Source organism: Ovis canadensis, chromosome 6 (genome assembly GCF_042477335.2).
Source record: "Ovis canadensis isolate MfBH-ARS-UI-01 breed Bighorn chromosome 6, ARS-UI_OviCan_v2, whole genome shotgun sequence".
NCBI lineage: Eukaryota > Metazoa > Chordata > Mammalia > Artiodactyla > Bovidae > Ovis > Ovis canadensis.
Genome location: NC_091250.1, coordinates 75,044,971 through 75,064,967, shown reverse-complemented (window position 1 = coordinate 75,064,967; position 19,997 = coordinate 75,044,971). Strand labels below are relative to the sequence as shown.

Below are 19,997 nucleotides of genomic sequence, written 5' to 3'. Positions count from 1 at the left end.
TCCTCCTGTCAATGGTTGTTCATCAGTTAGTTGTGATTTCAGTGCTCTCACAAGAAGAGGGACGTCCCTCTACCCTGCCATCTTGGACAGATCTCCTCGCTTGTTACTCTTATTTTTCAAGATCTTCCCAGCCATTTCCTGGCTATTGTCTTGTTAGTTCATGCCCCTCCTCCCCCCTCCCCCTGACATTGATATCATTTTAGATAACTCTTTTTTTTTTTCTTTCAGAGGGCTTTCCTGGTAGGATGAAGACTGCAAAGTGGACATAGCTTTACTGTTGTTGTTTAGTTGCTAAGTCGTTTCCAAATCTTTGTGACGCCATGGGCGGTAGCCTGCTAGGCTTCTCTGTCCATGAGCTTATCCTGGCAGGAATACTGGAATGGGTGGCCATTTTCTTCTCCATTTGACATAGCTTAGGCTGCTTTAGTAAAACAGCGCAAACTGAACGGCTTAAACAACATTGATTTCTCACAGTTCTGGATTTTGGAAGGCCTGTGACTAAGGTGTGGTAAGGAATCTCTTCCTCCTTACGTAGATGGATGCCCTCTTGCTGTATCTTCACATGTCAAAGAAAGAGATATCATATCTTTAAGGGCACTAATCCTGTTTATACGGGCTCTACTCTGATAACCTTATTACCTCCCAAAGGTAGTGGTGGTGGTTTAGTCGCTCAGTCACGTTCAACTCTTTGTGACCCCCATGGACTGCAGCATGCCAGGCTTCCCTGCCCTTCACTATCTCCTGGCGTTGGCTCAAACTAATGTCAGTGGAGTTGAGGTGCCATCCAACCATCCTACCTCCAGATACCATCACCTTGGGGATTAAAGCTTCAAAATAAGAGTCTGTGGGGGGGGCGGCAGTTGGCACAAACATTCAGTCCCTGGCAGTGCTGAGGCTAACAAAGTTAAAGGATTAAGTGATTAAGCAGAATAGAGCGCTAGCAACAGCATCTTCACAGGTGGGACCAGTAGAGTATATGAAGACTTTTGGATTTATAGAAAATCAGTCTGGTGATAAAGTGGTAGCCAGTCATTTGTATAGATTCATAATTCAAGATTAGTAATTCATAGATATAAGTCAATAAATTTGAACTGTAAAGAGAACTATTATGAATCTATACATAACATGAATTCTTCATAGCTCAAGAGAAAGAGTAACTCTAAATAGTAGTCTTATGATTTATGTTTTCCTTCCTCCTAGATTTAAACAGTCAAGTTAAATCAAGCTGGGTAATCATGGCAGAAGGTGGATTCGATCCCTGTGAATGTGTTTGCTCTCATGAACATGCGATGAGAAGGCTGATCAATCTGGTGAGATGAACAGGACAGTCCTCTTCAGAACTGAACTGTACCCCCTCTGTCTTGTTTTTGGGAGAATGTTGGTTATTGGAAAATTTTCATCCGATGGGCACTAAAAATTACTTCATAATGAGAATTCCACAGTGGTTTAAGTCATAATGGTTACAGTGCTTGCCAGCATTTCTTTCGTTGTTTTTCTGAGCATTTCTTTTACTAGAGATAAAAACAGATTGCTGTCTTCATTTATAGTAGATGTATGTTGGTGGAATTCACCATTGTGAGTGGTAAACACACATTTATGTAGACTTTTCTGTATTAATGCATATAGTTTTTGGTTATACAGAGCTCATTTACCTGATAAACTGTTAGGAAATCACACATCCTCTTATGATATAGTTCAAATCCTACTCTAAAAAATGGCATGACAATAAAGATTTCTATATAGATCATTTCCAAATCCAAAGCAATTATTTGATAGAGGCAGATTTCTGAACAGATTCTTGATAGGTTCTATTGGAGTATAGTGAGATTTCAATTGTAGGGTTAAGACTTTCCTAGTCTATAACCTTAAACACAAGGCTGTTTATGTATTATATAACTGACATATATATATATATATATACATTGTTTATGTATTATACTTTATACTTTTTATGTACAAAAGGAAAGACTTCACTATTATTAAAAATAAAATAAAATTGACCCTTGAACAACAAACGCCTGAACGAGTTTGAACACTGAGGGTCCATTTATGTGCAGATTTTTTTCAGTAGTAAATGCCACATACAGTACTGCGTGACGCAGTTGGCTGAATCTGCGGGTACAGGACTGCTTGTTTGGAGGAATTGCAGTACAGAGGGCCGACTATAAGTTAGATGTGGATTTTCAGCTACATGGAGGGTTGGCGTCTCTAACCTCCTCATTCAAAGGTCAACTGTAAGTTATTATTCTGTTATTGATTGTAACATTTTGTTTGTTTAGAATAGTCTTGTACAGGGCTGTATTATTATAGGCCAGTTAATACAGGTTGGTTCAAACATTTGCTGAAATACTTGAATTGTTGGTAGTTAATTAGCAAGTTTCCTGCCCACTCAGTATACATGTAATCAGTGCATTGATTATGAATGATACTCCTTTGAGAGTTAGCCTATACTAGGACTTATGATCCTTAAAAATGCCTCAAGAGGGTAGAGATGAACTAGGAACTTAAAAATTAAATCAGACTTTCTTGAGTATAGAAATGTGGCAGTATCATCTCTCTGATAACCTGACATAAAAACAGATTAGTCTGAATAGTCCCTTCAGTCATGTCCAACTGTTTGCGACCCTATGGACCATAGCCCACCAGGCTCCTCTTCTGTCCATGGGATTCTCCAGACGAGAATGCTGGAGTGGGTTGCTGAGCTCTCCTCCAGGAGATCTTCCTGACCCTGGGATTGAACCAGGGTCTCTTCTGTCTCCTGCATCGATAGGCGTGTTCTTTACTGCTAGTGCCACACGGGAAGCGCCAGTCTGAGGAGAGATGATAAAAAGTACTGTCTGGGAATTCCCTGGCCAGTGGTTAGGGCTCCACACTTTCACGGCAGCGGGCCGGGGTTCATTCTCTGGTCTGCTAACTAAAATCCCATAAGCTGTATGGCCCAGCAAAATAAATTAGTAAATAAATTTCTCCTGTTTAGGTATAAATTTTAAGCTGATAGTTTTAATGTCTGAATTCAATCAAATATAAGGCACACTTTTTTCGAATCACTGTGATGTTAGGAACAAAAGATAGATTGTAATCTATTTGTAGTAACATTTCTCAAGAGATTAGGTTTTAATAAGGATTACTACCTCTTTTTATTTTTTAGTATAATACTTTTTATTTTTAACATACTTTATTTTATTTGCTTTGCTGCTTTTTAAGAGTTGGCTAAAACTAAGCCCTGCTCTTTAGGATTCCCTGTACAGGTCTGTTCTCTTCAGTAGATTGTCAAGGAAGCCATGTTTAGCTTTTTTTATAATGAGCATAGTATTTCATGTTTGATGGTACATTACTTATAGCAATCTTTGTTTGAAATAGTAATTTTGTGATAAAATTGACTTCAGATTTACAAATTTTTAGAAGTCCACATCTCTTAGTGTGTGCTAGATATTTTCACATCACTATAAATTACTGATGGATGATCCACTTGTGTATAACATGCTGATAGTTTGATAGATGTTGAATTGTGGTTTTTAATTTTTATGTCATGTGTATTCTTTGATTTAAATTCAGAGTCAAGCAGCATTTTGGGGTCATAACTACTCTTTGTTGGTATTTAGTTCAGTTCAGTCCCTCAGTCGTTTTGGTATTTAAGTGCTTTCTAAACATTTTTTTCTAAAGAAGTTTCTTTAGAAATATGGTCTCTAAATTCAGTAATTCAAATATTTCTGAATAATACTACTTATAATAACCAAAAGTTATAAGCAACCTAAATGTCAATTAGTAGAGCAGTGATTATCATAGAAATTATATGATAAAATCTTGTTTGCAATAGTTGTATTTGAAAAATATTTAAAAACAAGGGAAATAATGTGTGTTATATGAAATGAAAAAAAAAGATACACAAATGGCATTTAGTATGATCTTGCTTTTCTGTGCACACATACCTCATATATATGTGTGCATAGGAAGAAAGACTAGAAGAGAATACATCAAAATGTTAAAATTGGCAATCTCTGCATTGTAGAATATAGGGTGACACTTCTCTTTTATAGTTTCCTGTATTTTCTGTGATAATAAATCTTATAATCAGAAAAAGGGTATCTAATGAAAGCTATCAACATTTTCATTAAAATGTTATCAGTATTCCTTTTGTAATACTTTAGGCATCTTTTCCACCTCTCATGCATGTGTTATCTTCTACTTATACTTCACAGGATCCTTTTTGCACAGTACCTATTGTCTTATTACCTTGTAGAACTCATAACTCTACAGCCTATATTTTAAAAGCAGCTTATCTGTTTAAATATATTTTTTCTATAATAGTTATAGCTACCAGAATGTAGATGTCTGCACGCTCAAGAAACTCACAGGTATAACAATACTGTTAAAAGTATGATGACAGGGCAGAGATTCTTATTTTTTAAAAAACTGGACATTTAATTCATCTTTGTAATAAAGTAACATCTCATTAATTTCAGGTCCTAATCTGGAACTTTTGTATTTTCAACTTCATGTATAATAAAATTGGCTTTTCTTGTACGTTAGAGTATTACCAATTCCTGAGAATTTAAAATGCTAATAGCAAGTAAAACTTGAAACTTGAGGATTTTAATGATTGGTTATGGTTAGCTCATTAGTTGTATGTTGCTAATGAGTTGCAGTTTTGTTTGGCCTATTCTGTGGAAATAGGTGGGCTTTGCCAAGGAATATATTCAGCTTAGGAGCAGTTAAGATTTTACCATTAGTTCCTTTCCATTTTAATAAAGTTGTGTTCATTCACAATTTAAAACTAATTTATTTTCCTGATTTAGTAATTATATCAGTTGTAAGTTCTTCATTGTAAGTAATAGAAGTTCTAACTGATTTAAGCAGAAAAAGGACATATTAAAAAAAATATTATGTGGCTCACATTGAAGAGATTGGCATGGAAGATGAATAGCATCAAAGGGAATGTAAATACCAAAACGAGCCCATGCTTTTAAAATTGGTCCAGCCAAAAAGCTGCTGCTCCTGAATTTCAGACTTTTGTATATTTCGCGGTTGATACACTGTCCCCTTTTGGACAAATAGTAGACATTTTATACTTGACGTGTGCATAACTAGACCTTTCTTAGCCCCAACCTTATACTTCTGTCTTCTCTCTCTCTCTTTTTTGACTGCACTATGCAACATTCTAGTTCCCTGACCAGGCATTGAACCTGGCCCACAGCAGTGAAAGCACTGAGTCCTAACCATAGGACTGCCAGGCAATTCCCTGTCTTCTCCATTCACTCCATTATTCTGGCTGCTCAGGCAACAGTGTTTGCATCATCTTTTACTCTGTTCTTTCAACCCAATGGCTAATGCAGAAACCAGGGGTCAGTTTTAAAAAGTCCCTTTGGATTAACCTTAAAAGTATATATCCAGAATCCATCCCTTTCTTACACTTCCAGTGCAACACCCTAGTCTAACCTACACTGTCATTTTTGCCAGGATTATTGAAATTAGCCTTCTTGCCAGTCTCCTTGCTTCTCTCCTCTTGTCATCTCCATTCTCTTCAACTGTAGTCTCCCTGCAGCAGCTGAAATGATTTATTTCTGATAAGTCAGGTCATATACCTCCTTTACTCACGGTTATGCCGTAGCTCCCCCTTCAGACATTTGTAGTAGAAAAAACACTAGGGACTTCCCTGGTGGACCAGTGGTTAAAACTCTGCACTCCCCACTGCAGGTGGCACAAGTTTTGCTTGTTTGGGGGACTAAAATCCTGCATGTCGTGCTGCGCAACCAAAAAAAAAACCCCACAAAATTTATGTGGTCCTGTGTAATCTGTCCCCCATTACCCCACTGGTTCCTCTTTGCTAACTCAGTTCTACCAGTTGCCATTCCTGAAAAATACAGGTCACATCCAAAGGATCAAGAGTCTAAATGACTTTAGACTTTTCAACAGCAAAACTGGAAGGCAACAACACAATGACTTTAAATTCTGAAGGGAAATTATTACCAGTCCATCATTCTGTATCCAACCAAATTGTCAATCAAATAGGGTCTTCAAAAGTTTTGCCTCATGTACTGTTTCTTTCACTGCTGGGCTCAGGTTTGATCCCTGGTTGAGGAATTAGGATCACACAAGTCACATGGCATGGCCAAGAAGAAAAGACCTGGAGATAAATGCTAAAAGAATCAGCTAAAAGTTGAAAGTGGTATGCCTCTGTGCAGGGGGAAATAGGAAGCGGTGAGGAAGTGCTCTTTTGGAGAATAAACTGATAGAACAGTTTAAGTTGTTTACATGCATAACTAATAAAAATTAAAACAAAGAGCAAAATCCTTACAAGTTCGTGAATACAAAAAGAAGGTGCGACTTGTGGATAACTAATTATGTTGTGTGTCTTTCCCCCTCTATGGAATATAAAGTGCTACCAGGCAGAAACCAGGATTACTGCTTTTTAAAGGAAAGTAGAAGATACTCATGGGAGGGCTGCTTGTTGGGTTTTAAGGACCAAGACAGAAGCCAGGGTAACCCCAACCTCTATAGTGGATGTGAAATAGGAAGGAAAAAAAGGATGCCTGGTCCAAGAATGGAATGCACTAGTAAACCTTAAAATGAAGCCTTCCCTACTTGGAACCTTGAGAGGTTCTCTAGGTTGCCTGCATGGGTCCCTGGAGTAGGAAATGGCAACCCACTCCAGTATTCTTGCCTGGAGAATCCCATGGACAGAGGAACCTGGTGGGGTACAGTACATGCAAGCTGCCTGCATGCTTGCTTGATAAGGGACACTGTTTGTATACCCTAACTGCTCACCCAGCCTGCTGCTGCTGCTGCTAAGTCACTTCAGTTGTGTCTGACTCTGTGCGACCCCATAGACGGCCTCCTACCAGGCTCCTCTGTCCCTGGGATCCTCCAGGCAAGAACACTGGAGTGGGTTGCCATTTCCTTCTCCAATGCATGAAAGTGAAAAGTGAAAGTGAAGTCACTCAGTCGTGTCCAACTCTTAGCGACCCCATGGACTGCAGGCTACATTCATTAATGTAGTCCTCTAGCCTAGTCCTTCATTAATAAATATGAACAGGAAAACAAGCAAAGAGTTGAAGAAAACAAAAGTACTACAGTGTGGTCTCAGGTACAGCTACATTAGAAGACGAGAGGAAATAGATCCTTCTAATATGAAAAGTCATAATGGGGAGTTCCTTGGTGGCCCAGTGGGTTAAGAATCCACCTGCCAGTGCTGGGGACATCGGTTTGATCCTTGGCAGGGGAACTATATTCCCATGTGTCGCAACTACTGATGCCCAGATGCTCTAGAGCCTGTGCTGCTCAACAAGAGAAGCCGCCGCCACGAGAAGCCCAAGCGCTGCAACTGGAGAGTAATGCAGCAGTGAAGACCCAGTGCAGCCAAAAAACCAAAACAAGTCATGATAAGTGTATAGCTATAAACACTGACCCATACAAGCAGGTTGTGCTGGTCTTAAGTACCACTGGCAACATTATTTTTCTAGGTGGTAAAGTTACAACATCACCAAATTCTTGGTGGAGTTAAAAACAAAATTAATATCTTCCCTTGATTTAAATATGAAAGTCCAGTTAAATTCCTTAATAATTCTATGTCAAGTAAAACCACCCAAAAAATAACTTTGTGTTACTCTCTGAAGGGGTCTTAGATTTTAGGCTCAGGTTTTTTACTTACATGAATATGTGGCAGAACCTTTGAAAGCTAGGGGGGATACCAGCCAGTCACAACAACCAAAGAGCTGCTTTGCAGATGTCCAGATGCCCTAGTACTGGCACACTTGAGAAGCTTTGGATAGGGGGAGAATTAGGGTTCATAAAAAAGGAAATCCAAATAAGCTGAAGGCAGACGTGAAGAAGAAAAGCATGGTTAATAGAAAGCATAAAGTAAAATGCTATGTGTGAGTGGATTATACTCCCTTATTAAAAGAGACAGGTTGGAGTTTTAAAATGCTATTTACAGGGGAGATAGACGCTGAAAACAAAATACAATAGATAAGTGATAAACGAGTGGAGAGGGGGGAAGCTGTCCCAAAAGGATGTGGTATTAATCTCAGACAAAATAGACTCCAAAGCCAAAACAGTTGAACACAGGAATAATACTGTCAAAAGATAGAATCCATCGTGTTTGGAACAAGCTATTTATGTCCCAAAGAACAGAGAATGCAAAAACTATTAGAAATGAAAGAAGAAGCATATTTTGGAAGTGTCTGAGAAATGTTAGTGAAAGCCATTGAGATGCCTTTGCAGGTTCAGGTTAGAGTGTGTGTAGGTCAGGTTTCCCTGGTGGTCTTGTGGTTAGAAATCCATCTGCTAGTGCAGGGGACTCAGGGTTGATCTCCGGTGGGGGAGGATCCCACATGGCACAGAGCAACTAGGCCCATGTGCCACACTACTGTAGCCCAGGCACTGGAACCTGAGCTCTGCAACAAGAAGTCCATGCAGCATGCAAGAGTCGGCCCCGACTTGCCACAACTAGAGAAGGGCTGCACACAGCAACTAACACCCAGCCCAGCCTAAAATAAATAAATAAATCTTAATCAGCTGGTAAAGAATCTGTCTGCAATGCAGGAGACCTGGGTTCAATCCCTGGGCCGGGAAGATTCCCCTGGAGGAGAGCGTGGCAACCCACTCCAGTATTCATACCTGGAGAATCCCCATTGACAGAGGAGCCTGGTGGGCTACATGGGTTGGCAAAGAGCTGGACACCACTGAGCAACTAAGCACAGCACTCAAAAAGAAGAAAAAAATGTGTAGGTCAAGGTCAGTTCAGTAGCTCAGTCGTGTCCGACTCTTTGCGACTCCATGAACCACAGCACGCCAGGCCTCCCTGTCCATCACCAACTCCTGGAGTTCACTCAAACTCATGTCCATCGAGTCGGTGATGCCATCCAGCCATCTCATCCTCTGTCGTCCCCTTCTCCTCCTGCCCCCAATCTTTCCCAGCATCAGAGTCTTTTCCAATGTGTCAACTCTTCACATGAGGTGGTCAAAGTACTGGAGTTTCAGCTTTAACACCATTCCTTCCAAAGAAATCCCAGGACTGATCTCCTTCAGAATGGACTGGTTGGATCTCCTTGCAGTCCAAGGCACTCTCAAGAGTCTTCTCCAACACCACAGTTCAAAAGCATCAATTCTTCAGTGCTCAGCTTTCTTCACAGTCCAGCTCTCACATCCATACATGACCACTGGAAAAACCATAGCCTTGACTAGACAGACCTTTGTTGGCAAAGTAATGTCTCTGCTTTTGAATACGCTATCTAGGTTGGTCATAACTTTTCTTCCAAGGAGTAAGCGTCTTTTCATTTCATGGCTGCAATCACCATCTGCAGTGATTTTGGAGCCCAAAAACATGAAGTCTGACACTGTTTCCACCGTTTCCCCATCTATTTCCCATGAAGTAATGGGACCGGATGCCATGATCTTCGTTTTCTGAGTGTTGAGCTTTCAGCCAACTTTTTCACTCTCCTCTTTCACTTTCATCAAGAGGCTTTTTAGCTCCTCTTCACTTTCTGCCATAAGGGTGGTGTCATCTGCATATCTGAGGTTATTGATATTTCTCCTGGCAATCTTGATTCTAGCTTGTGCTTCTTCCAGCCCAGTGTTTCTTATGATGTACTCTGCATATAAATTAAATAAGCAGGGTGACAATATGCAGCCTTGACTCCTTTTCCTATTTGGAACCAGTGTGTTGTTCCACGTCCAGTTCTAACTATTGTTTCCTGACCTGCATACAGATTTCTCAAGAGGCATGTCAGGTGGTCTGGTATGCCCATCTCTTTCAGAATTTTCCGCAGTAGGTCAAGGTAACATTTGTAAATGTGTGGAAGAGGATCTAAGGAATATATCTCAGATTCATAACAATGGTTATATTGGAGAGAGTTTGACAGGCATGTACACACTTTTTAAAGCCATGGAAAGTCTCTGATGCTGATCCTCCTTTTTAAAAAAATAGTTTTATTTATTTATTTTTGGTTGAACTGAGTCTTCATTGCTGCGATGGTTTTTCTGTGGTGGTGAGCTGGGGCTGCTTTTCGTTGTTTTCGTTGTTTTCGTTGTGGTTTGCAGGCCTTTCATTGCAGTAGCTTCTCCTTGCAGAGAGGCGAGTAGGCTCAGTAGCTGCGGCTCCCAGGCTGCAGAGCGCAGCAGTCGCGGCACATGTACTCACTTGCACTGTCTCCTGTGGGATCTTCCCGGATTAGGGATCGAACTATGTCTCCCGCCTTGGCAGGTAGATTCTTTACCACTGAGCCACCAGGGAAGCCCGCGGACTCTCCTTTTACAGATGCGGACACTGAGGTACAGGGCTTTAGTCACCTTTCCTAAGGGTTAAAGCTGACCAGCGAGTCTCAGAGGCACACCTGGGCTTGACATTTAGCTCTAACCCTGTGCTGTTTCTTCAGTATGGTGATCTGCTCTGCTCCCTGTGGGTTTCCGTCAGGTACCGTTAAAAAGCACTGTATGTGTGATCAAGGGTGGGTGGGTAGCAGGGTAGGAGAAACTCTTCACTGTACTTTTTTGTGTTTTAAAACTGTGAGTACATTACTTATTCAGGTAATTAACTTAGAAATAAAACTTTGTTAGCGTTTCAAAGGCATTATAAGCAGTACAGTTATATACAAAAATCAGACTTTTCCCACTGAATAGTAAAGTTTTTTAATGCACTGTTACAAAGAAAATATATTCTGCAATATTTACTGACCTTTTAATAACTTTAATAAGACTGTCTTATCTTCCCTCTGTTGATTTCTAAATTGGTAGAATTTTTCTCAAGTTAAATATATATATATATATATATATAATTAGGAAAACCTTGTATGTCTCCTAAGGCTAAATGGACATTAACAGCAATTCACACTCTGTACCACTGCCTCATCAGTGCTGTGTAAGGTCTGATTATTTAACTGCTAAGCTGTACCAGTACAAAGAATATAAATCTGCTTTTTGTGCATTTTATTGTACATTTCCAATAGGGCTTTTAAAGCAAATGACTGTATCTCTGACTACATTCTCATAGGAGTGTTTTAAATGATGTATTACAAACGGTGGTTCAGTGCCAGGCTGGTAAAACTGCAGTACAAAGAATGCCCATTTTGGGGTGCTAATGGCAAAGCTTTACTTACTCTGCTGGCATGTTGCCTAGGTTACACAAGTATCAGACTGTTCTTAACGCGGTTGTGTTTTGCCAGGTTCTGTTAATGTTCATAAACATTAAAAAATGGAGGCATTATCTGATGTTACTGATACCTTTCTATCCTAGCCTAATATTCTAATTAGAACTCTAATGCTTTACTCATTAGATACTGGCTAATAAGACTTAAAGAGGTGGATAGGAATATGCAGTAAATCCCTTTCATTTAAAATCAGGTATCTTTATCATGTTACATATAATTCTGTGTTTCATTACTTGATTTAATGGTGGTAATACATCTGTTGATAAATATTGGTTTTCACTGATGTAGTAGTAGAATGCTATTAGACAGGTAGAAAGATGTCAACACAAAACCACAATCTAATTATAAATCATTCTTTTAAGTTGTATAATTTTTGTGTCTCGGAGGGTATTTTTTTAAAGAGGTGTTTCCTTATAACTAATATATCTAGTTTGTTTTGGTTTTTAAAAAATCACTTATATTTCCTTACAACCGTGAAGATGGCCTGGAGAGAGTCTTTTTCCATTCCCACCGAAGCCACTTGCAGAATTATTCTGTTTTTATCCTCTTCTGCTCTCTTGTCACCTCCTTCTCCTGTTCTCCTCCACTGGCTGTCTCTTGGCATACAGTTTCCTCTATTAACGATAGGAGTGCCAGAAGGAGAGAACAGATGGATTTAGAAATGTGAATTTAGATTATGTTTTGTGTTTTTCCTCTTCTGTTGTAACTTAAGATTTGGAATGCAGATAATTCCTTTTTTGTTTGTTGAGCTCTGTAGTTCAGCCCTTATCTAAACAGTGTACCTGAAACTTCCGCATCTTTAATTTACTTAAACTTGTTTCTGTATTAAAGTGCTATAGCATGTGCTCTGGGAGATCATTGGTCCTATTCCCCTTAAAAGCCTGAGTAAGTGAAGTCGCTCAGTCGTGTCCGACTCTTTGCAACCCCATGGACTGTAGCTTACTAGGCTCCTCTGTCCATGGGATTTTTCAGGCAATAGTGCTGGAGTGGATTGCCATTTCCTTTTCCAGCGGATCTTCCCGACCCAGGGATCGAACCCGGGTCTCCCACATTATAGACAGACACTTTACCGTCTGAGCCACCAGGGAAGTTTGACTGATGTCCACTGTACTTAAATAAATCACATTAAGTAAGACCTGTTATTGGCCTGGAAGATGTATGCCTTAAAAGTTTAAGAAACTTCTCTACCCAGGAAATGTTACTACTGCTAGTATCTTTTCCTCTTAATATATTTTTTGTTAAATGTTTAATTACTGAAATAAAAAATATAGTAATATTCTTTCAAAAAAGCAATCAACATATTAAAATAAGATCAAACCCCTCACTCACTTCTCCGTATCTGGCACAATACTACTTCCCTAGATGAATTTGGTATGCATTTTCCCAGATCTTTCTAACAAACATTTAGATACTATGATATATATTTTTTATCCCCAATTTAATAATATTGAGCATTTTCCATGTTGCTGTAGAGCCTTTTTAATAATATGGTTGACTTTTGGTTTTTACTTTAGTCAGTAAAGGAAATGTTTTGTATTTCCTTCTTTCAAATCTTAATTTTTTTTATCACTATCATCTAGCCACTGGAAAGCTAAATGGTCCTGTGATTTATGGTACAATTGAGTTTACCAATTAGAAAGTGTTGACCTTGAAAAAAGTCAGTTATTTTACCAGCAAAAATGGATTTATTTGGGAATAGCAGAGAATTGCAATTCAGGACAAGCAAGCCACAGTGAAAGCCATCGGCAAGTCCAAGGAACATTATTTTATAGAGAAAAAGGAGAAAGTTGGGAGGGGTCATTCTGAACAAAAGCCCATTGAAGAAAAGTGAGAGTTCAGGGTGATTATGGTTTCTCACTGGCTGAGTTTCTGGGGTAATCAGTTTCTTATAGGAGATGCAACGTACATCTTGTACTGTTGGGGCCTATAATTAATGGCTCTTCTACTGAGGTCTGTAACAATTGCTAAATCTTATAATTGGCATCAAATTGTACTGTGTGAGAGCTCTCCCTTCCGGCCTCATGGTTTTCCTTTGTTTTTACAGAAGGGGGGTTATGTTTTATTTAAAAGATAACAGTAACTAGTACATGTCTTCATGGCCCAAAATTCAAGGAGTACCAAGTATAGAAAGGGAAAAATCAGAATCTCCCTATGTTTGCCAGCCTCTCATTGCCACTTTACTAATTATAAGCTATTCATAGTTTCTTTTATATTTCCATTGTTGCTGCTGCTGCTAAGTCGCTTCAGTTGTGTCCAACTCTGTGCAGCCTCATAGATGGCAGCCCACCAGGCTCCCCCGTCTCTGGGATCCTCCAGGCAAGAACACTGGAGTGGGTTGCCATTTCCTTCTCTAATGCATGAAAGTGAAATGTGAAAATGAAGTCGCTCACTCATGTCTGACTCCTAGCGACTCCATGGACTGCAGCCTACCAGGCTCCTCTGTCCATGGGATTTGCCAGGCAAGAGTACTGGAGTGGGTTGCCATTGCCTTCTCCTTCCATTGTTAGGACTGTATAACAAATTACCCTAAAACTTAGTGGGATTAAAAAAGCCTTTTAATTAAGTGGACAAACTCTGTGTCTAGAGTTCATACAGAGCACAGTAGAGATGGCTAGTGTGCTGCGTAACATCTGGGTTCTTAGCTGGAAGACTGAGAGGCTGGGAGCAGGAAGAGCATGGAAGGCTTGCTCACTCGCTGTCTGGCAATTTATGCTGGCTGGTGGCTGAAACCCTGCCTAGCGCTGTCAGCCAGAACACCTACATGCGGCCTTTCATGTGGCTTCATGCCTTCCTCACAGCACAGTGGCGTCGTTCCAAGGGCAAGCATCCATCCCGGGGGAGGATGAGGAAGGGAAAGAAGCGTGCAGTGGCTGGATACTTCTTGCAACCTAGCCTAAGGTGTCACATATAACACTTCTGCCATACTTTTGGTTGTAGCAGTCCTGAACCTGCTCAGCTTCAAGAAGAGGGGCAATAGACTTCACTTCTTTTTAAAACTGAAGTATCATTGATAAACATTAGTTTCAGGTGTATGACTTATATGTATTGGGAAATTACCATCACAGTAAGTCTAGTTAATAACACTTGTCACCATACACAGTTACAGAATGCGTATGTATGTATTGTATATACATAATTTTTCTAGTGATGAGAACTATTAAGATCTATTGTCTTAGCAACTTTCAAGTATGCATATGGTATTATTAACTAGAATCACTATGCTGTAAATTATCTCCCTATAACTTAATTATTTAATAACAGGAAATGTACATTTTGTCCTCCTTCACCCATTTCGCTCACCTCCGACCCCCAAACCCCCCCACCTCTGGCAACCACCAGTCTGTTCTCTGTATCTTTGAGCTCTCTTTTCTTGTTTTAGTTCCGCATATGGTATTTGTCTTTCTCTTACTTATTTCACTTAGCATAGTTCCCTCAAGGTCCATTCGTGTTGCCACAAAAGGCAAGGTTTTGTTCTTTTTAAAGGCTGAATAATAATTCCACTATGTGTGTATACACATCCTGGAGGAGGGCATGGCAGCCCACTCCAGTGTTCTTGCCTGGAGAATCCCATGGACAGAGGAGCTTGGTGGGCTACAGTCCATGGGATCTCAAAAGAGTCGGATGTGACTTAGCTATTAACAACAACAACTTTCGCATATTTGTATTTATTTTTGCCCTTCTTGCCTTTGCTTTTAAAGTCATCCAAAAACTCATCACCAAGACTAATGTCAGGGAGCTTACCACCTATGTTTGCTTCTAGGATTTTTGTGGTTTCAGGTCTTTAATTTATTTTGAATTAATTTTAAACCATTTCTGAGTTAAGAGAACTAAATGTGATCAGATATAATTAGATTCTAGCTATCTCTCACTTGAGACATTGGGCTTCCTCAGTGGTGTGATTATGCAGGAATTCTTGAATGTAACTTTGTATTATGTCATTTCTTTAAAATTCTCATTCTGTAATTTGGCAATGTATATCAAAACTTAAAATGTATGTACCTTCATTATAGCAACTCTTCTCTATATTCTAAAGAGATTAACCAGTATGTAAGAATGTTTTTATAGGAACATTCACAACATTGTTTTTCATATACAAATTTGGAAATGATGTATTTAAATGGAATGTGGTACAGTATTAAAAATTAGGTAGAGCTGGGTTTTGACAGTCTAAGGTTATTTCAAGCCATCCTTATTACTGAGAACTATATGAGGTCTGGTTAGGGAACACTGAACAACTGTTTAACCATTTATTTTAAAGTACATTTTTGCTGTTGGTTTTGGCATTTCACTTAAAAAAAAAGTGATAACTATGAGCAGGCTTACTTACATAAACAGGCTGCCCTTTCCTGCATAATGCTATAATCTGAAAGCATACTATGGGCCATGACCTGATTTTTTTATATATATTTTATATTTGATTTTATATATGTTATATCTTTGAATCCTCACCATGATATTAACGTTGATAATAGATTGTATTTATTTCTTTTGTAGTTTGAAACTCTGCTTTAGAAAGTAACAGACACAGAATTTGAACCCAGATACCTCTGACTTTGAAGCTGCTTTTTTGAACCACTGTTCTGTATGACACTGTTTATCAGTCCGCAGGTAGATCTGTGCCTGGGAAAGAAGAGTACCTCCAATATACATGAGATTCTTGAGCAGACACAGAAAAATGGCAAATAAGTTCTTGTTTAGGTTCTGTGTTAGTTGCCCCAGGCTGCTTTAGCCCAACACCACAGACTGGGGGCCATAAACAGTAGCTATTTCTCATGGTTCTGGAGGCACTAAGTCCAAGACCAGGGAGCTACCTGATTTGGTATCTGGTGATTGGGCTTTTTTCTTGGTTTTCAGATAGCCACCCTGCTGTATCCTCATGTGGCCCAGAGAGGCTGAGGGCTCTGCTCTCACCCTCTCATGAAGTGAAGTGAAGTGAAGTCGCTCAGTCGTGTCCGACTCTTTGCGACCCCAAGGACTGTAGCCTACCAGGCTCCTCCCTCCATGGGATTCTCCCTCCATGGGATTCTCCCTCCATGGGATTCTCCCTCCATGGGATTCTCCCTCCATGGGATTCTCCCTCCATGGGATTCTCCCTCCATGGGATTCTCCCTCCATGGGATTCTCCCTCCATGGGATTCTCCCTCCATGGGATTGTCCAGGCAAGAGTACTGGAGTGGGTTGCCATTTCCTTCTCCAGGGGATCTTCCCGACCTAGGGATTGAACCCGGGTCTCCCACATTCCAGGCAAACGCTTAACCTCTGAGCCACCAGGAAAGCCTCTCACCCTCTTATAACGACACTAATTCCATCAAGGTGGCTCCACTCTCATGACCTCATCTAAACCTCATCACCCCCCAAAGACCCGTACCCCCGTACATCACACTGGGGATTCGGGCTTTAGTATATGAATTTGGAGGGGTGGAAGGACTACGAACATCCATAGCAGATACCTTTTGATAATTCCAAAGAGAGATTTTCTGTTTTTCTTGTAATTTTTTTTAAAGAATTTCTCCAAGCTAAGATTCCTCATAGAAGTTCCATTTATCTGCTTTTTTGCCATTAGAGTCTTCTCTTTGATCTATGTTTTTTTCCATCAGCCTCTGACAGCCAAAGTCCTAGATATCCTAAGAGACTATTTTAGGTTCTACATTTTCCCTAACATAAAATCTCGGTGCCAAGACTCTTACATTCTTTTAATCTCTGTTTTCTCCTTTTTTCCCAATGAAGAAAAGCATTTATTCTAACCATACTATTTTGTCTCATCGATTTTGAAGCTAATTCATTTAAGGAACTTTACATGACCATCCTGGTTAGGTTCCTGGGATCCTGGGATCAGTGTTAGCTAGCAAAAGGGTTTACCTGGGGAGCAACCATTGACTGTAAATAGTCCGCATGTGGCTCCCCCCACTCCACTGCCACACAGAAAATATTCAAAGTTTATGGCTCCATACTGCAGTTACTGCTATGCCTGCTTCCCTTATATTAGTATCCTTTTTTTTAAAAAAAATAAAAGTATAGTTAATTTACAGTGTTCTGTTACTTTCTGTCATATACCAGTGATTCAGTGTTATTCCATTATGGTTTATCACAGAATTTTGAATTTAGCTCCTTGTGCTATATAATAGGACCTTGTTGTTTATTGATTTTCTTTTAATTATTTTGTTTTCACAAATGACTTCCCTTTGGAGTGGCCAAAATCAGCATCAGTAGTCCCACTGTATTCTTCAGATAAGTCAAGAGAAAACTGAGATGCACTGTAAATTAGGCCTCTGTTTAAAGAGTTTTATCAAAGCAGTGAGATTCTCTTGTTTTACTAAATGTGTTTTTCTAATTCTTTAAAGACTATATAGTTTACCCATCACAAGTGTTTGAATCTGACGTACTGAATATATATCCCAACACACTGGTTTGGACAGAACATGTAAATCCAGGATCAGAAATGTAGTTATGATACTTTGGCACCTCATTATGCAGAGCCTGCAGCATCGTCTGCCTATGAACATGTAGAGCGTAGGTAGCCAGCAACCTGTGGAAGACCAGCCAGAAGAGCAGGATCCAACTCCAGCTCTCAATGGAATGTCCCAAAGACTCGCTGCAGCTTGGACTGGAGATATAGTGCTTCAGTCAGCCAGACTCTCAATGAATAATTTCTTTTCATTCTTGATCTTGTGTGTGTGTGTGTGTGTGTGTGTGTGTGTGTGTGTGCAGGTACTTTTTAACATTTTTATTAAAGCTGAAAGGGCTTCTTTCTGCAAGGCATGAGTTGTAATTTGACTTCCCACTTCTGGCTTCCCTTACCTAGAAAAAAATCAGTTATAAACTGACATAGCTACCATCTAAAACTGACATAATTTCTATATTTGTCAATTGTATGTGAGTGAATTAATTTTCTAGAAATTTGTATAACAGGACAAATTATACATTACTGTTTTTTATCATAGTCCCAAAAGGAAGCTTATTCCATGTAGTAATACCTAAAGGAAGAGATCTCTTTTAGTGCTGAAGGAAAACACTGGGTATATTAATCTTAGAGGCTATTAGGTAATTAGATATGGTCATTTTCACCTTAACTCTGAATTTGCTTCAGTTCAGTTGTATATCAGTTGTATATCAATTCACTGGAATCTTTTGTAACCATTCAAAATTGTGGCTGGTTACACAATGTTTCAGTCTAATGATATGTTAATAAAAATTATGATACATTTTGTACATTGTAAAGTAAAATAGAATTGGGATTGAAAATCTCTACTTCAGAGTTAGTACTGGATATATTAGCTAACCTCCTCCAGACTCGAATTTCTTCATCTGTAAAGAAGGAATAATAGCCCCTGCCTCCTCTAGTGAGTGTGAGGATTATCTAAATTCTTAGTATAGTCCCTACCACATGAAAGTTCCTAGTAAATATTTGTTATTACACTGGCTGTAGTTATGTGTGATTTAGTCGCGCAATCGTGTCCAACTCTTTGCATCCCCATGGACTGTAGCCTGCCAAGCTCCTCTCTCCCTGGGATTCTCCAGGCAAGAAAACTGGAGTGGGGTGCCATTCCCTTCTCCAGGGCATCTTCCCACCCAAGGATCGAACCTGGGTCTCCTGCACTGCAGGCAGATTCTTTACCAACTGAGCCACCAGGAACCCTGGTGATTAATTGTAATTATGTGAAACTATGCATATTTTTAAGACTAGAAAACATAATGATAATTGTACTAGGCAGAGAATTAATCCACATTAATTCCTAAGTATTCTGTAATGTTTCTTGTATTATAATGTAATACAAATAATTATTTAAATTATAATTTAAGGTAATATTTATAAATTCATATCATTAAAATATATTTGTATTTAAATGTACTTCTAATATGATAATAATAAGGTACTCCTATCCCACATTGATTAAACATATCAGTATCTGTTATTTATCTTAGAATTAGAGGCAGTCAAACTAATGCCATTAACAGCAAACTGTGCTGACTTGTGCATGTACAAAGAGCATTTGGTTCTGAGGTTGACTAAATCCAGCAGCTAAATAGTATTGCTTGTATGCCCCAAACACAGTGGCCTTGTGGTTCCTCAGCACCAACTCCCAGGTACCTTTTCATCCAGGGGCCTTTCCTAGTTGTTTATTCTGTCTGGAATTCCTGAATTCTCATGTCCTTGATCTTTACTGTTACTGTCGTGGAGATAGTCCCTTAAGTGTTCCTGCCTCTGTATGCATGATTTAAAGTGGCTACTGGATTGCCACTGTATGCCATCCTATTTTCATTCTCTCTGTGACTCTTTGACATTTTTATATTTCTTAGTTGTCTGATTTTCCCCACAAGACTGTATGATCTTTAAGAGTAGAAATTTTGTCCTTTTCACATCATATCATCAGTACCTGGAACTGTACTTGGCACATAGAAAGCATTTAGTAAATATTTTGAATGAATAAGTGGATATAAATGATAGTTGCATTATAACTAGACATAATTAGTGAGCATCTCACATTTTAAAATGAACATTTGTATATAGCTACACAAAAATATTTCTTTTTTCTTTTCTTTCATCGATGTTTCCTAATGGCTTTACCTGATGTCATTATAAGTAGTATTGAATGATTTAAGGGCTAGATAGTAAATATTTTAGGCTTGGAGTCTCTATGGCAGCTACTAAACTCATCTGTTTCAGGAAAGCAACACAGATAATATGTAAACAAAAGGGTGTGGCTATGGTTCAGTAAAACTATTTATGAAAATAGGCCTCCAGCCTGCAGGTTGTAGATTGGTGACCTTGCTATAGACTACAAAACCACTGCAAGGGTGTGGGGTAAAACTCTGACCCGCATCATCGCTGGAACATCAAAAAAGAACACAGTA

General features: G+C 39.3%; 1 protein-coding gene across 2 annotated transcripts in view; it reads left to right on the top strand.

The window, feature by feature from the left end:
- Positions 1–19,997, top strand: part of SMIM14 (small integral membrane protein 14) — a 62,680-nt gene that overhangs the window by 27,392 nt on the left and 15,291 nt on the right. For both annotated transcript variants that reach the window (XM_069593914.1, XM_069593915.1), the window contains exon 2: positions 1,201–1,310. In XM_069593914.1, the coding sequence (XP_069450015.1) occupies positions 1,236–1,310 (75 nt within the window). In that variant the 5' untranslated portion in view covers positions 1,201–1,235. The remainder of the gene's footprint in view (positions 1–1,200; positions 1,311–19,997) is intronic.